Raw genomic sequence first — 16,154 nt, 5'->3', positions numbered from 1 at the left:
GGGTAGAAATCAGAAATCAGCGCACAGTTCTCATTCACTATTCAATCCAGTGACTCTTTGAATCTTCCAACCCATTACCTAATCACTTGAGCTTGAACTTGCCATACACAAGACGGTATATTTTTTTATATTGAAGACATTTTCCAATTAACCACAGGGCTTTTAAATCTGTCATTACATCGCGGAGTCTGGAGATACTGTGAGTGTCATTTTCAAAACCGATCAGAAGAAAAAAAAACACAATATTATCACTCTCGCCTTCTGGCCAGTTCAAATTTTGTTTTAATCCTTTTCTTTTTCTTTTTCTTTAATTTTTAATTTCTAATTTTTAATTTTTAGTTTTTTCTATATCTTGTATTAATACTATTATATTTTTTTTTCCTTTCACACACACACACACACATTAGAAAGATATACATCCGAAGGTTATAGGTGATACATCAAACACATTAGTTTCGTACTCAACAACAGACTGATACGCAAACAGATACTCCAACCAATACTCAAACATACAGCGAAGCAAAGTCCTAATATTGCAAGCTTCACATCAACCTCAAAGTATAGATAGAATTTCGACAAAGAATTCAATTTGTTTCCCCTCCCCCCCATAATGCCCAGTGACCTTGAGGATGAATACGTTCCGTGGATCCAACAGTTCTGTGAATTATTTGGCCACGATTACTTCGTACAGGTATCACAAGATTTCATTGAAGATGACTTTAACTTGACTGGTCTCTCGCTGCAGGTTCCATTCTATAGAGAAGCCTTATACACAATACTAGACTACCAAGTCGAAACGGCTGAAGACCATGCAAACAACACAACTACCACCATGGCAGCAAACCCATCCTGCAGCAATAATCACAATAACAGCGCAAATATGAGCGCGAACAACAACAACAACAATGAGTCTTCTCGGGGTGGTGCATCAATGGCATCGAAATCAAAAGTGTCTACCACGACTCCCGACTTGCCAAATAAGGCTTTGTTGATGCGTCTGGCTGAATTGTTGTATGGATTAATCCATGCGCGCTACATAGTCTCAAAACAAGGTCTCACGGCCATGGCATCGAAGTTTGAAAAGAACGATTTTGGCTCTTGTCCTCGATACTTTTGCGATGGAATGCACCTAATACCTGTTGGATCCACAGATATACCTGGTCAGGAGACTGTGCGATTATACTGCCCTTGTTGCAATGACATATACTTGCCTTCAAGCTCGAGGTACCTAAATATTGACGGTGCATACTTTGGCACAACGTTTCCGGGGCTCTTGGTAAAGATGTTTCCCGAAATCGAGAACCAGTGTCGGATAAGAATAAATAAGTTTAGTCAGAATGATTTTGGATTGAAATTATTCGGATTCAAAATCAATGAGTTGAGCTCAACCGGACCGAGAATGAAGTGGTTAAGGATGCATCCAAAGACTTTAGAGGAAAAGAAAGAATACGATTTTTGCGAGTATAGTGTACCTAAGTTGGCGTTTGATGGTGAGGATGATGATGATGAGGAGGAGGATGACGATGATGATGACGAAATGGAAGATGATGATGATGAAGAAGATGAAGGCCAAAATGATGATGATAAAACAATGGCAAGCGAATAAGTCAAGACTATTATTTTCGACATGAGCATGCATCTTTCACTATCACAATGTTATATACAATAGTGCAGTTTTAAAACTATAAGTTATCAAATAGCTTGGATTAGCCTAGCTAAACATAATTAATACAAGCGAATCCAAGCAAAGTCAAGAATTACGCAAAAACCGTACAGCATTGCATAATATTAAGTACAGAGTGATAAAGAGATCTTCTGTTTTAATAGGCATTATCATTACAAATAGACAACAAAGACACAACCAGGGCTTTTTGGTCACCCAATTTCATATATATATATATATATACATATATATATATATATTTTCTTCGTTTTTGATTTTTGTCATGAAATGTTCCTATTCATGTCTTATCTAGCATCTCTCAATGCGTCAAGTGCACGGGTTTATCGGGTGCCCATTCTTTTATCCCATTCTGTATATTTACCCAGTATTTTAACTTTATAGCATCCATAATCAATTCATCCCAGTCAATACTATCGTCCTCTCCTTTTTTAAGTTCTTGCTCAATCTTCTCTTCTGCTTCTTCAATACGTTGCTCGTTTTCCCTCTCAGTTTCTTCCAATTCTTCTTCCAGATTAGCCAATTCCAATTGTTCGTGTGCTTCCATAACTTGCATGAGGAGCTCCTTGTACTCCAATCCATTATCTACGCTTTCTGTCTGATACCGTTTAATCATTGCCTTGCTCACTGAATCGTCAGTGATATCGACTCCGCGTTTCAAGTTGATTATATGCGCCAATCGCAAATAAGGGTTGCGTAGAGTAGTAAACGCTTTGTTTAATTCTGCTGACTCTACATTACTGTTGGAACGGTCAGGATGTGCAATACTCTGTAAATTTCGATACTCGCGACGCAATTGAGATTCTTTGATTTGAAATGGGTCTCCTGGCGGACCTCCCTGGGGAAATGATTTGGGGAATAGATGAAAATATGAAGGCGTAGCGGACGCCGTCAAAGCATATGCGCGAACAAAGCTTACTTGTGCAATCCGAGTGAGATGTTTGCAACTAAGTACCATATTATTAGGTTTAAAAAGCATAGTAATGGACAATAACAATGGTTGGTGGAAGGGTTATATTTATTAGTATTGAATTGTTCGTAGTGGAGAAGTAATTAAAGTGAGGTGATCTAAAATACGGAATCATAATTGCGAAAAATAAGGAAAGACAAAAAAAAAAATATATATATATATATCTATATATATTGATTGACACTAGAGCGGAAGCTTTCCGAGTATCTGTACTTTTCAGTTGAATTTTTTTTTCTTTAAAATGTTTTATTTTCTTTTTTTTTTTCTGGTTAGCTGGGGAAAGGAAAGCTAGAATAAAAGTCTGTACTTACGCCATCATTTCATCTTAAAGTAGCAACAAATGTTTAAGAAAAGAGCTGTCAAAGATTTTGGTAACGACAAGAATAAGACTGATAGTAGTAGCACAGGCGGGAAAAGGAAGGTTGATTTCCACAATGATATTTTAGAATCAACTGCTGAATCTACGGATTTACCTACTTTCAAAAAGAGATCAAAATTAAATGAAACACTCACCACACCAGCATCGATATCAAAAGAACGCATAATAGCAAACATTCAGCCACTGCCGAGAGGCGCCACAACTGATATCGAGTCAAAGAACTCTACAGCTCTTGTTGCTGATGAACCGACCATCTCTGCCAAACCCACTGGCTCTAGGAGAGGCTCATCGCTAAAACCGTTGGCGGAGAATATCAAAGTGACAACAATCACCGATTTTCAACCTGATGTATGTAAGGATTTCTTGCAAACAGGTTACTGTGGATATGGAGACACATGTAAGTTTCTCCATGTTAGAGACGAATCTCGACAGAAGAAGACGATTATAAGAGAATGGGAGAATGTGGCAAAGAAGGGGAAATATGGGTCAACTTTATCAACGCTGGCTAAATATACTCCTTCTCTGGTGCAATCATTACATCAACAACAACAACAACAACAAGTATTGGTGAAAGATCTCCAACCGTTCAAGTGTCCCATATGCAAGAAGGATTACAAAAACCCTATAAAAACACAGTGTGGACATCTAGCATGTAAACTGTGTTTCTTGGATCGGTATAAAAAACAAAGAAAAGTGGGTTGTTTTATTTGTAACAAGGACGTCGAGGGGGTAATGATTCCTGTACTGCAAAAAGAATTGGAAAAGCTCATAAATGGGTAATACGACAATGGTAAGTCTTGCCCAATTTTTTCCTTCCTCTTGCTCCTTCTTTCTTGGTCTTTTTCATCGCTAAGAATATTTCTTGTTGGTGCTTGTTGTGGGTTACGTAGTTTTGCAGATATCATGAAAAACAATAAAATGAACACTTCAGCAATAACCTGCTCGAGAAAAGAATAGTTAGAACTAGAAAAGGAATTGCAGATAAAATTGCATATAAAATTGCAGATAAAGAAATATATATTTAGTGATAGAGAAACACTTGTTGCAATGTGGATATTTCAAGCACAAAGCCGGAACTAAAATCAAAGAATCGCCGTTTTTGTTTTTGTTTTTTTTTGTTTTTTTTGTTTTTTTGTTTTTTTTTTTTATGTTAGTCGGCTTGTGGCTTTTCTCGCAAACAATTCTCTCGATCCGGATGTCAATATAATTTTTTTTGTCCCCTTACTTTACTTTCTTGCTTAGTTGCTTAGTTTGCTTACTTGCTTATTTGCTTACTTGCTTATTTGCTTTCTTGCGTATTTGCTAACTTACTTGCCATCTTGTCTCTTCACCAGAAACGAAAGCCGTTTCACAACAACCCTTTGGGGCTAGTTATAGAATAGCAACACTTTCCAATCTCGATTGGCATATTTTGCAAACGAAATCTCAATCATTCAATTCATTATCAAATCAAAAGCAACTGATTTCAATTGAGCCACAATGTCAAACATCCAAGACCAATTGGAGAATATCCCTGGCTATGGGATTGCCATGGACTACTTCAACGACTATGCAGAGGAGCATTGGAATTCTAAAGATCCATATTATGATGAAAAAACAGGTAAAAGACTTCAGCTTCCACCGGACATAACTACGAAAGAGGAGCAGAAAGCGTGGAAGTCGATACAATCGAAAGCTTGGGTCCACGACAAGTGTCTATGTGGCTCATGTGGTGTGGGGATGGACTGCGGTGTAGGACTTGTTCCATTCGTTGTCCTCTTTTTCCCTGTGCTTGGTCCCTTGGTAATGTATGCTTTGCACTCGAGAATAATCGAAATGGCCCAGAAACAATTCCACATTCCGCAGAAGGAAATTGCAAAAATGCAATCGAATATCGGGATAGACTTACTAATCACATTTCCACCCGTGATTGGTAGTTTTTTTGGTTGGTTACATGGCTGCTCGTCGAGAAATGCTGGACTCATCTACGGTTGTGTTTTGAAGATGGCTAAGGAAAGAGCAGCAAATGGTGGAGGTGCAAAGTACATTGGAAGAGGGACGGCGGGAACTGCGGGCGGAGCCGGTACTCAATACTTTGGAGATAGCCAACAGCAACATGTAAGAAATGCTCAGTACTCAAACCCATCCCACTCAAGAACAAACCAACACCATCATCAACAACAGCAGCAGCAGCAGCAGCATTCGAGACAGCAATATCCGTACTATCAGCAACAGCAGCCCCAAACTCGACCTCAACCTCAACAACAGTCGGGGTTTCTATAATAAACGTGTATATAATACGAAATAAAATAAGATAAAGCTATAAGGTGCATTTTGCCCTGTTTCCTGTAGTAAATAACTGCGTTTCTGACAACAATTGGTGTTTCTAAACAACATATATATTGCATGTGATAAAGTTGTAATGGTAGCGACAATTGCATTCTTTCTATTCTAGTCCCTGGCTAATTACTTCCGGAGAAAAAAAAAGAATTAAATCTAAAATTAAAATTAAAACACAGAATAAAAGAGAAAGCCTCGTGGGGCAAAGAGGAAAATTTCAGAGCGGTAAATACGTTGTAAACTTTAAGTTGCGTTTATGAATTGCGTAGAAAACATCGACATCAACACATTTCTTTGAAACGTCAAATTATCATTTTCAAGTTTTTTTTTTACCTAAATTACACAACCCACTCCTATAGATCGAAACAAAGTTAAAATATAAGACAGTGGAAAAGGGAAAATTAAAAATAAGAAAAAGGAACAAGAAACAAGGAACAAGGAAAATTAAAAATGTTTGAGAGACCTGAAGGAATTGAGCATTGTCGAATATGGATAGATGGATGCTTTGACTTTACACATCACGGTATGTTTTGTTTTTCAAAAAATTACTTGAAAATTTCATAACCTTTTCATTATCAATATCTAGTTTCAATCACTTAGACTAAACATTATACTAACACAATCTTTTTTAGGACACGCTGGAGCAATGCTTCAGGCACGCCAGCTAGGTAAAGAATTATATGTAGGTGTACACTCAGATGAAGAGATTCTTGCCAACAAAGGACCCCCAGTAATGACTCTTGACGAGAGAATGACTGCAGTTGAGGCATGTAAATGGTCAACTAGAGCAATCGCGAGTGCACCCTACGTCACTGACCCAAAAGTAATGAAAGAGTATGGCTGCGAATACGTTGTGCATGGAGACGATATTACAACTGATGCCAATGGTGAAGATTGTTACCAAGTAGTGAAGGACCTTGGTTTATTTGTTGTTGTGAAAAGAACCCCTAACATTTCCACAACTGATTTGGTTGGTAGAATGTTGTTGATGCTGAAGACACATCATTATCGCGACTTGAATAAAGACTGGAGGAAATTGCTCACCGAGGAGAATGTAGAAAAATTCACCAAATATGCAACGGATGCAACTGGTTTGCAACCTGGATCAGTTGTATATTTAAATACACCTGACGAGTTGCAAACTATTGTTGATGCCGGTCCAAGGGAGGAGCAAAAGCAAGAGCAAGAGCAAGAGCAAGGAAAAGATTCAAAGTATGTTTATATTGATGGAGGATTTGACTTGTTTCATCCTGGACACATTGAGGCTTTAAAACAGGTTCGTCGCAGAGCAGAGGAGCTTGATGCCAACGTTATTGTTGGTATACACGATGACTTGACTGTCAACAAATATAAAGGGTTAAATTATCCTATCATGAATATTTTTGAAAGATCGTTATGTGTGTTGCAATGTCGGTATGTCGATGGAATTGTTTTGAATGCACCATATATACCAAGTCCCGATTTTTTTGCAAGGATTGGAAATGTTATCAAAGTTTATCATGGTCCAACAGATATTGGTGAGGATATATACCAGGAGGTGAAGGACAAATATGAGACTATCCCTCACCACAAATATGATAATATCAATACTGAACTAATTGTCAGCAGGGTATTAAAGAACAAGGCTGCATTTGAAGAAAGACAAAAGAAGAAAGGGTGGAAATCTGAGATTGAAAAAGTTTTAGAAGCCAACGAGCGAAACACTAAAGGTAAAGTGGGTACTGCCACTTCTGCAAATCCAGATGCAAATGCAAATACCAATACAGAGACTCGGGCCTAGTTACAATGATTGTCGTTTTCTTTATATACTTTAGGTATATTATATTATGTTAAATATTTAGAGTATATAATATTTCAATTGATTTTTAATTTTTTTATTATTATTATTTATTTTTTAAAAGTAATTCCAGATATCCATAAAGAAATTTTCAACAGTTGTGATATTGACGCTATCTGCAGCAACACCAGGGTCACCCAATTTGTAATAGTTCACGGCATTGATAAGACCATTCAAGTAATCGAGTGTACTATCTGTCACGTTAGGATAAAACAAGTTCTCCAACCTTGTAGTGTGTTGGCACCCTTTTACCGGTGCCTCCCCGTTAAATCTTTTTTGCAACCAGGTCCAAGCTGCTGGCGCACCTATTATTGTCTCGGTAATGTGTCCATTCAACAAGTCCTCGGCAAACTCAAATGACTCAATGCCCCAATCACACCAGTTCTTGTATGTGGTTCGAACATCTTTGATTGGGATGATCTGGTCCAAAGTCCCATGGTATACAAACACCGGTATTTCAGGTACCATAGTTTTATTCATGCTGACCAAACAGTTTTCTTGAACAACCTCGTGCAAAGTTGGAACGTTGAGTAAACCAAAGCCTTCAGGAAACAAAGGATACTCACCAGTGAGTATATCGTCGCCAAAGTAATGGATCACTGCGTTAGCCAAACAATATTGATTAGCCTGTTTGATTTCATTAATCTGCGATTGATTAGCATTCTCAAACAAAAAATCTGTAAGGTTGTACTCGTTTGCCAACCCGGTTAAGGCAACGGGTATTAATCCTGCAGCTAATCCGCCATCAACACTCTCTGCAGTGGCTGTAATGTTGGTGACAAAGCCTCCGAGCGCAACGCCAATCAAGTTTTCTTTCAATTCGGGTGCATATGTAGGTTGCAATGCTGCTGCCCATCCACTGGCCAAAGAGCCTCCACTATATCCCCACATTGCAACCTGTGCATCTTCCTCAATTCCGGTGAAATTTCCCGAGTTGAGCGTGGCTCTAATGGAATTCAAGGTTGCCTTACCAGACTGTCTTCCCACAGTGAATGTTGATTTGGGACCCTCGTAATCGGGCAGCACCACGTAGTAGCCTTCTTGCAATGCCAAAACAATGAGCGTCATATCTATCTGAGTAGCAATCGTTGACAATGGTGCTCCTTGCTGAAAACCATATGACGGAGAGCAGTCCAAATCTGCACTATCTTCAAAAGTTTGGTAACTCAACACTTTGTTTGGATCAGCATCATATGGCTCCATAATTGTTGTTGCTATAACATTAGGGTTTCCAAACGAGTCTTCGGATCTCACCAATACCTGCCAGGAATTTTTGATTGAGATGGGAAAATATATGCTAGTCAATGGGTGCGGGGTGTTTCTTATCTTCAAGATCTCACCTGGCTCAGCATCTTCGTAGCCAATTGGTGCGGAGTAAAAATCATCTTCTGTGGGTGGTGTTAGCACTGTTGGAGCGGCAAAGATTGTGCTAAAGAAGGTAAATAAAATGACAAGATTTAAAATCATACTTTTGACTCCAAAAAAAAATTTAAAAATGAAAAATAAAAATTTAAAATAAAAGGTTCCACCAAACCAATTACACCTGTCAAAGTCAGCTATAGATAGATATAGATATATATACAAATACATAAAAAGAATTTTTTAAAAAGAGCAGCAGTAAACATGCCTTCACTTCAAGGGTTTATATACACGAGGGGAGAAGAGGAGAAGATAATTGAGAACTTGAGGAGATAGACGCTGAAATGAAGAACGTGCATTGCTTTGACTAGTTTGTTTTTCTTTTTTACATATATACATATTTTATCCATTTTTTGACATAGATTTGAATAAAATTAAACGATAATAAGTTCTAAAATTGACTTGAACTCAAGTATCAAGTTTTCGAGAAGTAATAAAAAATTGAAAAGTAAAAAGAAGTAAAAAAATAATAAAAACAATAAACATAAATTAGAATGAAGTTGCATCTAATATCCTGTGCCCTATGTTCATTGGCGCATAAATGGTCTTAAGCCCCCTAAGCACTCTTGTGACACATTCTTGCTCTTACTCCCCTCTATTTTAAAGTACTACAACCTCTTGATGTTTTGCAGATTAAAGAGAGAAAAAAAAAATTATGTGTGAGAGTGTGAGAGACCGAAGCTCTGCTCCACTTTTTAAGTTGAAGCGCATATACTTCCATATAGGGAAATTTTGCGGATGTGTTTCGCGGAGACAACGCATCTATATGGTAGATGCTGCAAACCGCTGCGTTTTTGAAAAAAAAAACATTCGTTTATTCGTTCCCGAGCTACAAACCCAGTACCTTACCCGAAAATGTATGAGGTGAATGTGATAATTACATACTTGAGCGTTAGCTGTCACAAATCTTCAGCCAATGGGCTTATTTTTTTTTCGTGGTTCCGTTTGGCTTAATGTTGTAGTTGTTGTTGTTGTTGTTGTTGTAGTAGTAGTAGTATTTATTTTGCGCTCTTTACTTTAGGGAAACTAACAAGACAAAACTCAACAAGGTTTCGTTTGGACACAATTGAATCGAGATTTCGGAAATGATTTAAGATTTGCGGCACACAAACTTATATAAAGTTGTAAGAATAAGTACATGTATACATGTGGGTAAGTGTATGTTTGTTTGTCTGTGAGTATACATGAAATTTAATTCTTTTTTCTTATCTTTGAACTACAATCTGTCGGGTCAAATTCAAGTGTTAAAGAAAAGAAAAAAAAAAGCATACTTATTTAGAGGTTACCAATGATAGATGGCATGTGATGAGAGTTTAGTTTCGGTTAAATTTCGGCACATCAACCATATTAATTCTATCAGCTCAATCTCCACTCTTTTTCTTATAGACTATTGTTCCTTCTCTAGCAAAATATTTTAACCTTGAATGAGGAGAAAAAAAAGGGGGGGAAAATAATTAAAGAAAAGAACCTGTTTCTAGTATTATCATTATAGACGAAATGAGAACATAGACGCATATGTTATTCTTTTAGTAGTCCATGTCGATGTTCAATTTGTTTGTAGATATATTGATGAAAAAAGAATAAAAAAACATTCAGATACTTTTTCCTATTGAGGAAATACTAGTTGTCAAAAGTTGAGCAAGTTTCAAGTACACAATAGATATTTACCTGATTGAGCCTAAAGATAACTCTTTACGTGCTTGTTCCTTGTTGGAAGAACGGAGATGTACATCTTGATGAAGTTGAGATGGAATTTTGTCTTGCAAAAGCTTTTGTGTTCTCCATTCCTCAGCTTTATATCTCAATTAGTTTAATTACAACACAAAGAAGAAGAAGATGATGATGATGATGAAGAAGAAGAAGAAGAAATAAGAAAAGAAAGAAAGACAGAAAGAGAGAAAACAAAACATAATGGAGAAGAAAGCTAAGTAATAGAAACTCGGAATTGTGCATCCCAACCCCATTCATATATATATATATATATGTATATATATATATAGGTGTATATATGTGTGTGTGCCATTATCAAACTTTTCAAAGAGGTCTCTTGTTTAAAAAGTTGCTATATTATTGGTAGTTCTCAGATGGGGTGGAAGTAAGCTACGTGGATAATTGCAAAAGCAGTCAATGTCATTCTAAGTAATGTAATATTTGTGCTCTCGTATAATAGCATCTATATACAGTAAAGAATAAAAACATAAATACTCTTTACCTCGTTAACTCGTTAACTCATTAACCCATTAGCTCATTAGCTCATTAGCTCATAATATCATTATTTTCGTTAAATAAACAACCACATTCTCTGTACTTCTTTCTTTTTTTTTTTCTTTTTCGATTCTTCAGATTTTTTTTTTTTGGATGAGCATTATAATTCATATATTCTTTATGAAGTCAAGCTAGCATCAATTGATGCACTCAACTGATTCATTCTGTCTTGGTTGACATCGTGATTGGAGTTACGTCTTCCACTACTTTTGTTGAACATTTTAATCTCTGATTTATCCATTTCATCACCTGGTTGTCCCCAGTTATTTCTGCCTGCTCCATTCTTCTTCATGCTAGTTGGATCAGTGTCGAAATGGCCATTATGTGTAAACCATCTTGGCTCTGTTGGTCTCTTCTCGTGTACTGTCCATTTCTTTGTTTTTGACATTTTATTTCCGTTCTTCTTATTTTTGGTTTTGAAGTGATTCTTATTGTCTACTATATTTACCTACGTAAGTGTGTTTTTTGTTTAGTTATTAGATTTGTATGTTTATGTTTGTTTGTTTGTTTGTCTTGCTTTTTTTGTTTTGTTTGAGTTTCTTCTGGAAAATACTTTTGCAATCTAAGTATGCTCCTAAAAATATGATCTTGAATGTTTGGTTTAAAGTATTGATTGGTTTGTTGATGGAAAAGCAAAAAGCAAAAAGCAGAAAGCAAAAAGAAAGAAAAAGAAAAAAAGGTAGTTTATGAAAAGTGGGAATTTGGAGTTCAATAAATAGTGGAGTGATTGTTTGTACCTTTAGTTACCCCCTTGAAATTGTTGGGTATAATAATAATAATAATAATAATAATAATATTTAAGCAAAAGTGTGGAGTGAGGTGGTAGTGGTAGTGGTGGTGGTAATGAGGGGGAAGGGGGAAAAGGGGGGGTATTGGTAATAGTTTGCGACGTGTGCCACAAAACAGTTCGACATGTGTGAGTCACCAACAATAAGTCACGTCTAATGAAGTAGACAGCACTGCCATTCCCAGTACCCACTGCGATTGCCATTGCGATTGCCATTGCCAACACAAAACTGTTGCTTCCATCACTCTTCTTTTACAAACTAGAAACTCCTAGAAACAAGAGAATTCCCAATGTTTATATTTATGTCTTCAATTGATTCAATAAAAAAATCATTTCAAGATTGCCAACAACGTGACTTGATCATACTTGAAATCAGATGATTCTTTCTTTGTTTTACACGGCTTCTACAAAACACAATTACAAAAGGAAAAGACTTCATTGCAACAAATTATACCCATTATCTATACTGGAGGAGCAGCAACGTAAAGAGTAGTAGTTACTTGTATATATGGAAAGAAGATGTCCCATTTATTCTGCCCACCATATACACAAGAGATAATATCCCTCATTTACGACATCTTTGTTTCCATGCCACCAAACACTACTCCAGTGTAATTCACCTTCTATGGACTAGTGGTTTGGTGGAAGTCTATTCTTTTACAGAAAGAGTAAAAGGGTATGGAAAAAAATAGTTGTGGTGTGCAATATATAATGAGTATCTCTTTATTGGCAAGGAAAATGAAGGAGTGAGTAAGTGAGGGAATAAGGGAATGATGAAATTGTGGGGGGGGGTATTCGTAAAGAAAGGAAAAGAGAGAAAAAAAAAGGAAATTTGATTCCAGCACGACACACTTAGTCACGCGACGATTTTGTTTTTTTTTTGTGATTCTTCTTAATTGAATAAATGGCAACAAAATTTACACCACACTTCTCCCACTTCAACCCAACAGCAAAACTTGGGTTGGACATTTGTGTGTTCGTAAAAGAAAAAAAAGAGAAAAAAAAAAATGAAGTAAAGGGAAAAAAAGAAAGCTAAATTATCAATAAGAACGGCAACGAAAAAGGAGAGCAGATAATGATAAAATGATATTAGATAACACACTGGATAGTCTTTTCTGTAGGCCATGATCCTTTGGGAAAATCAGTTGCGATATCATAAACACTGAGGATGCTACCACCTGTTGCACTATAATAGATTTCACCTTTTTTGAATTAATTTTTTTATTTTATTTTTTTTAATCTTTGCATAAAAACATTTTGCAGCCATTTTGTACCAAAAAAAAAAAAAAAGAAAAGCAGTAAGGAATAAAACACAATAGATAAAGAAACATTGAAATACGTGATCTATACATTCGATATAGACAAAAACATGCGCATTTATAAACTTGGTGCCCAAACCCATCCAGAAATGATCTAAAAGGTGTAGTAGCTATAGCAGACTTATCATTCGGTGGCGAATCTACTCTAAAAAGTAAAGTTGTTTTCACTGCTACGCAGGGTGAACATGTGAATGTTCACATTGACATGATGGAGTTTCACTCCTCCCCTCTTTCTTTCACTCCCACCCCGTCCCCGGCCCCCAATTGTGCAACTTACTATTATGACATTCGCGAGTATTTATTACATCAAAGTGATGAGTGTGAAACAAGTAACTCGCATTTTAGTCCTTTTACAATGCCAAAGATGGTGAATGTCTACAACAACAACAACATAGTGCCCTTTGTCATACAAGAGACTTGTCAAAAAATAAACCCCTTGAGAATATTTTTTATCTCAATTGCAAATTCATCGATGAAAGATTTCAGGATGAGTTTTAAAGCTTGAATGAAAAATCTAAAAGAAATATATATATTATTGGTAAACACCTTTTTTTTTGGGGGGTGTTCCATTACCCAAAAAACATATCCAAATTAATTTGTTTCAATATTGTAATGGCTACGGAATTACGGTTCAAGAGTTTTGATAAAAAACAATATTCAAAATGATGACGCTGCACAAAACACAGAGTTGGAACAAGTAATTAACAACAACTCGGAATATACATTTGATGATTGGTGCAATACAACATATCTAATTAAAAATGATGACAAAAGATTGGAAGAAAGCAAAGCAACCAATGGTTTAATGGCCAGTGTCGGTAAACTGGACACTACTCAAACTGAAATTAGAGCTAATAAGGTATGTTGCAAGAACTATTTCCAGAAAAATGTCAAGTCAAAAATACAAAAGAGTCAATGTCATGAATGTAAAAACAAATGTCAACACTGAAACCCCCCCCCCCCCCCCCCCCAAAAAAAATAATTAAATTAAAAGTTAATGATTTTGACTGCTGTCCTAAAAGCAAAACTTTCGTTTAATTAAAGTTCACAAATATCGTATTGGATGCCAAAGTACTCTCACAAAAGCTTTTTGACAAAGCAAAGAACAAAACTATCAGTAAAAACAATAGAGAAAAAAAAAAGAAGAATCAATAGAAATAGAAGAAATTAAAAGATTGGGAAAACTTGAAAAGTTGGATTATCATAAATTCTATAGAGTGTATATAGAGACTTTTTACAACTTTGCAATCTTTAAAGCTTCTACGGAACAGTTGCAATACTGCACCACCAATGTTTCTGTTTATGCAATTTCAAACAATTATCAAAATGCAGCACTATTAATTACTCACAGTACTGTATTTAAATTCTTTATAGCTATCAGCGTTTGCATTGCTGTTGCTTTAAACTTAGTTTGCATCCTTACTTTACAAATGCTATAAGGAAAAACTTGTAGATGAAGAAACCAAAAAAAAAGAATGCAACAAATGCAAAAACAAAAATAGCTACCAAGGAAATAGTGTAATTGTCTTCGACCTTTCAAGCCCAAATATTCGTATACAATCAATAACAAGGCCCCTGCCTTCTTCTGATAATTCTTTTAATTTGTACTTCTTTTGAACAATCCTTAGCTCAAACTCTTCGGAAATGATTCGCTTTCGGATGTTTTCCACAACTTGTGACAACGGCACAAGACCAGGAACATATGACGGTAACGAGTACTCATCTGTTCGTTCAATGCAGTATTCATTTTCCAATATTAATCGATTATCCTCAGCAGATTCCTCTATAATATTTTGAGCACCGTAAATCATCTCAACCGCATTGAAACTAGTATCATCCATAACACCTGACTCGGCATAGACTAAATCACGCATGTGTGGCTCAACACCTTCTCTAGTCTCGCCCTTTTTTCCTATAATGAATAATCTACCGTTTTCAATATATGGTTTCACCTTATTCAACAGATAATATTTTTGATTAACAACGTCCAATAACTCACCACCAAATTGACCCTTATATTTCATTTTGACGCAATCATCGATGTAATAGCCCAAGTAGTACCATTCATATCCCAATTCAGCACACATTTGAATCTCTTTGATTCCCAGGAGTGTCCCCAACGACAAATGAGCATAATCTGGGTCCCAAATAAAATAAATTGAAGAGACCCCGCTGGGCAAAAAATCCAACACTGAGATTGCAATCAACTTGTCATTCAAGTAGTAGCATTCATGAGTTGGCCCAATACGTTTGATGCTCGGCAGAGTAAAACAACCATCCTTGTTATTGTCTTTGTCTTTACCCCTGTCTTTACCTCTGTCTTTGTCGTTGTCTTTGTCGTTGTCTTTGTCGTTGTCTTTGTCGTTGTCTTTGTCGTTGTCGTTGTACTTGTAATGGTTATTCAATGTTTGCCATTGCGCCGCGTTTCCCAAAACTTCTTCCTCTGGAAATGGCGTATCACATAAAAATCTTTGGAAAGATTTTTCGGTAACATCCTCGGGTTTGTCATTATGAACGGCAACTTGATATTTTTTATATAGTTCAAACTTTTCTTGTGTGAACTTTGATGGCTCGAATTGAGTTCTAAATATCTTTGACTTTGCTTGTGCTTCAATCAATCTCCCCAAATCAAAACAGTTCTTCTTCTGTGGTTTTAAATCCGATTCATTGCATATTGTGTTGATGAATTTGTTTACAACTTTTCTTTGCTTTTTGTTTATTTTAAACATTGATGAATTTGTTCTAATTGTGTACAATCTGCAACAGGATCTTAGTAGATCATTTTTATACAAGAATGTCCCTGACCTTCTGAACCCCTTGTTGATCAACTCATCATACTCTTGGCATGTCATCTCAATGGTTGTACACCCTATTGTCATTGCCTGTTTTGTTTCTACTGTATCTTCGTGGTCTCTCTCGGATAAAGCTGCCCGAGCTTGACTCTCAAGAGCAAAGTAGTCTCTCTTTGAATCACTGCAGTAACCACAGTGTCTATCAGCAATATACAATGGAGTAGTTATCTTCATTCTCCAGTTTTCAGGAAGTAGGAAAGAATAATAGAAACAAGGCGGCCTTTCAAAGTAGAAGTAGAAATAAAAACAACAAAAACAAACTAAATTAAACTAAATTGAATTGAATTAGAAAACAAAGCCAAAAAAAAAAGAGAGAGAGGATTTGT

General features: G+C 36.3%; 8 protein-coding genes across 8 annotated transcripts; 4 read left to right on the top strand and 4 right to left on the bottom strand. All coding sequences in view use genetic code 12, as the record gives it.

The window, feature by feature from the left end:
- Window positions 1–610: 610 nt before the first annotated feature.
- Window positions 611–1,606, top strand: CKB1 (casein kinase 2 regulatory subunit; the record flags this gene model as incomplete). The annotated part of the gene is made up of 1 exon (XM_001528624.1): window positions 611–1,606. One exon carries the CDS (start codon window positions 611–613, stop codon window positions 1,604–1,606), a length of 996 nt encoding a protein of 331 aa, XP_001528674.2.
- Window positions 1,607–1,982: 376 nt separating this feature from the next.
- Window positions 1,983–2,639, bottom strand: PVL30_001162 (uncharacterized protein; the record flags this gene model as incomplete). Its single annotated transcript, XM_001528623.2, has 1 exon — window positions 1,983–2,639. The coding sequence occupies one exon, from the start codon at window positions 2,637–2,639 to the stop codon at window positions 1,983–1,985; it is 657 nt and encodes a 218-aa protein (XP_001528673.2).
- Window positions 2,640–2,991: 352 nt separating this feature from the next.
- Window positions 2,992–3,810, top strand: CWC24 (RNA-splicing factor; the record flags this gene model as incomplete). The annotated part of the gene is made up of 1 exon (XM_001528622.1): window positions 2,992–3,810. One exon carries the CDS (start codon window positions 2,992–2,994, stop codon window positions 3,808–3,810), a length of 819 nt encoding a protein of 272 aa, XP_001528672.2.
- Window positions 3,811–3,817: 7 nt separating this feature from the next.
- PVL30_001160 (uncharacterized protein) lies at window positions 3,818–5,292 on the top strand (the record flags this gene model as incomplete). Its single annotated transcript, XM_001528621.2, has 2 exons — window positions 3,818–3,824; window positions 4,505–5,292. 2 exons carry the CDS (start codon window positions 3,818–3,820, stop codon window positions 5,290–5,292), a joined length of 795 nt encoding a protein of 264 aa, XP_001528671.2.
- Window positions 5,293–5,799: 507 nt separating this feature from the next.
- Window positions 5,800–7,129, top strand: MUQ1 (choline phosphate cytidylyltransferase; the record flags this gene model as incomplete). The annotated part of the gene is made up of 2 exons (XM_001528620.2): window positions 5,800–5,872; window positions 5,982–7,129. The coding sequence occupies 2 exons, from the start codon at window positions 5,800–5,802 to the stop codon at window positions 7,127–7,129; spliced, it is 1,221 nt and encodes a 406-aa protein (XP_001528670.2).
- Window positions 7,130–7,243: 114 nt separating this feature from the next.
- On the bottom strand, window positions 7,244–8,653 carry LIP1_1 (sphingosine N-acyltransferase subunit lip1; the record flags this gene model as incomplete). Its single annotated transcript, XM_001528619.2, has 1 exon — window positions 7,244–8,653. The coding sequence occupies one exon, from the start codon at window positions 8,651–8,653 to the stop codon at window positions 7,244–7,246; it is 1,410 nt and encodes a 469-aa protein (XP_001528669.2).
- Window positions 8,654–10,988: 2,335 nt separating this feature from the next.
- Window positions 10,989–11,258, bottom strand: STF2 (ATPase stabilizing factor 15 kDa protein; the record flags this gene model as incomplete). Its single annotated transcript, XM_001528618.1, has 1 exon — window positions 10,989–11,258. One exon carries the CDS (start codon window positions 11,256–11,258, stop codon window positions 10,989–10,991), a length of 270 nt encoding a protein of 89 aa, XP_001528668.1.
- A 3,220-nt stretch (window positions 11,259–14,478) lies between these two features.
- Window positions 14,479–16,002, bottom strand: ATE1 (Arginyl-tRNA--protein transferase 1; the record flags this gene model as incomplete). Its single annotated transcript, XM_001528617.1, has 1 exon — window positions 14,479–16,002. The coding sequence occupies one exon, from the start codon at window positions 16,000–16,002 to the stop codon at window positions 14,479–14,481; it is 1,524 nt and encodes a 507-aa protein (XP_001528667.2).
- Window positions 16,003–16,154: the final 152 nt, after the last annotated feature.

Source organism: Lodderomyces elongisporus, chromosome 1 (assembly GCF_030384665.1).
Source record: "Lodderomyces elongisporus chromosome 1, complete sequence".
Lineage (NCBI taxonomy): Eukaryota > Fungi > Ascomycota > Pichiomycetes > Serinales > Debaryomycetaceae > Lodderomyces > Lodderomyces elongisporus.
The sequence above is the reverse complement of the archived record's forward strand: the minus strand, read 5'-3'. Positions and strand labels throughout refer to the sequence as shown.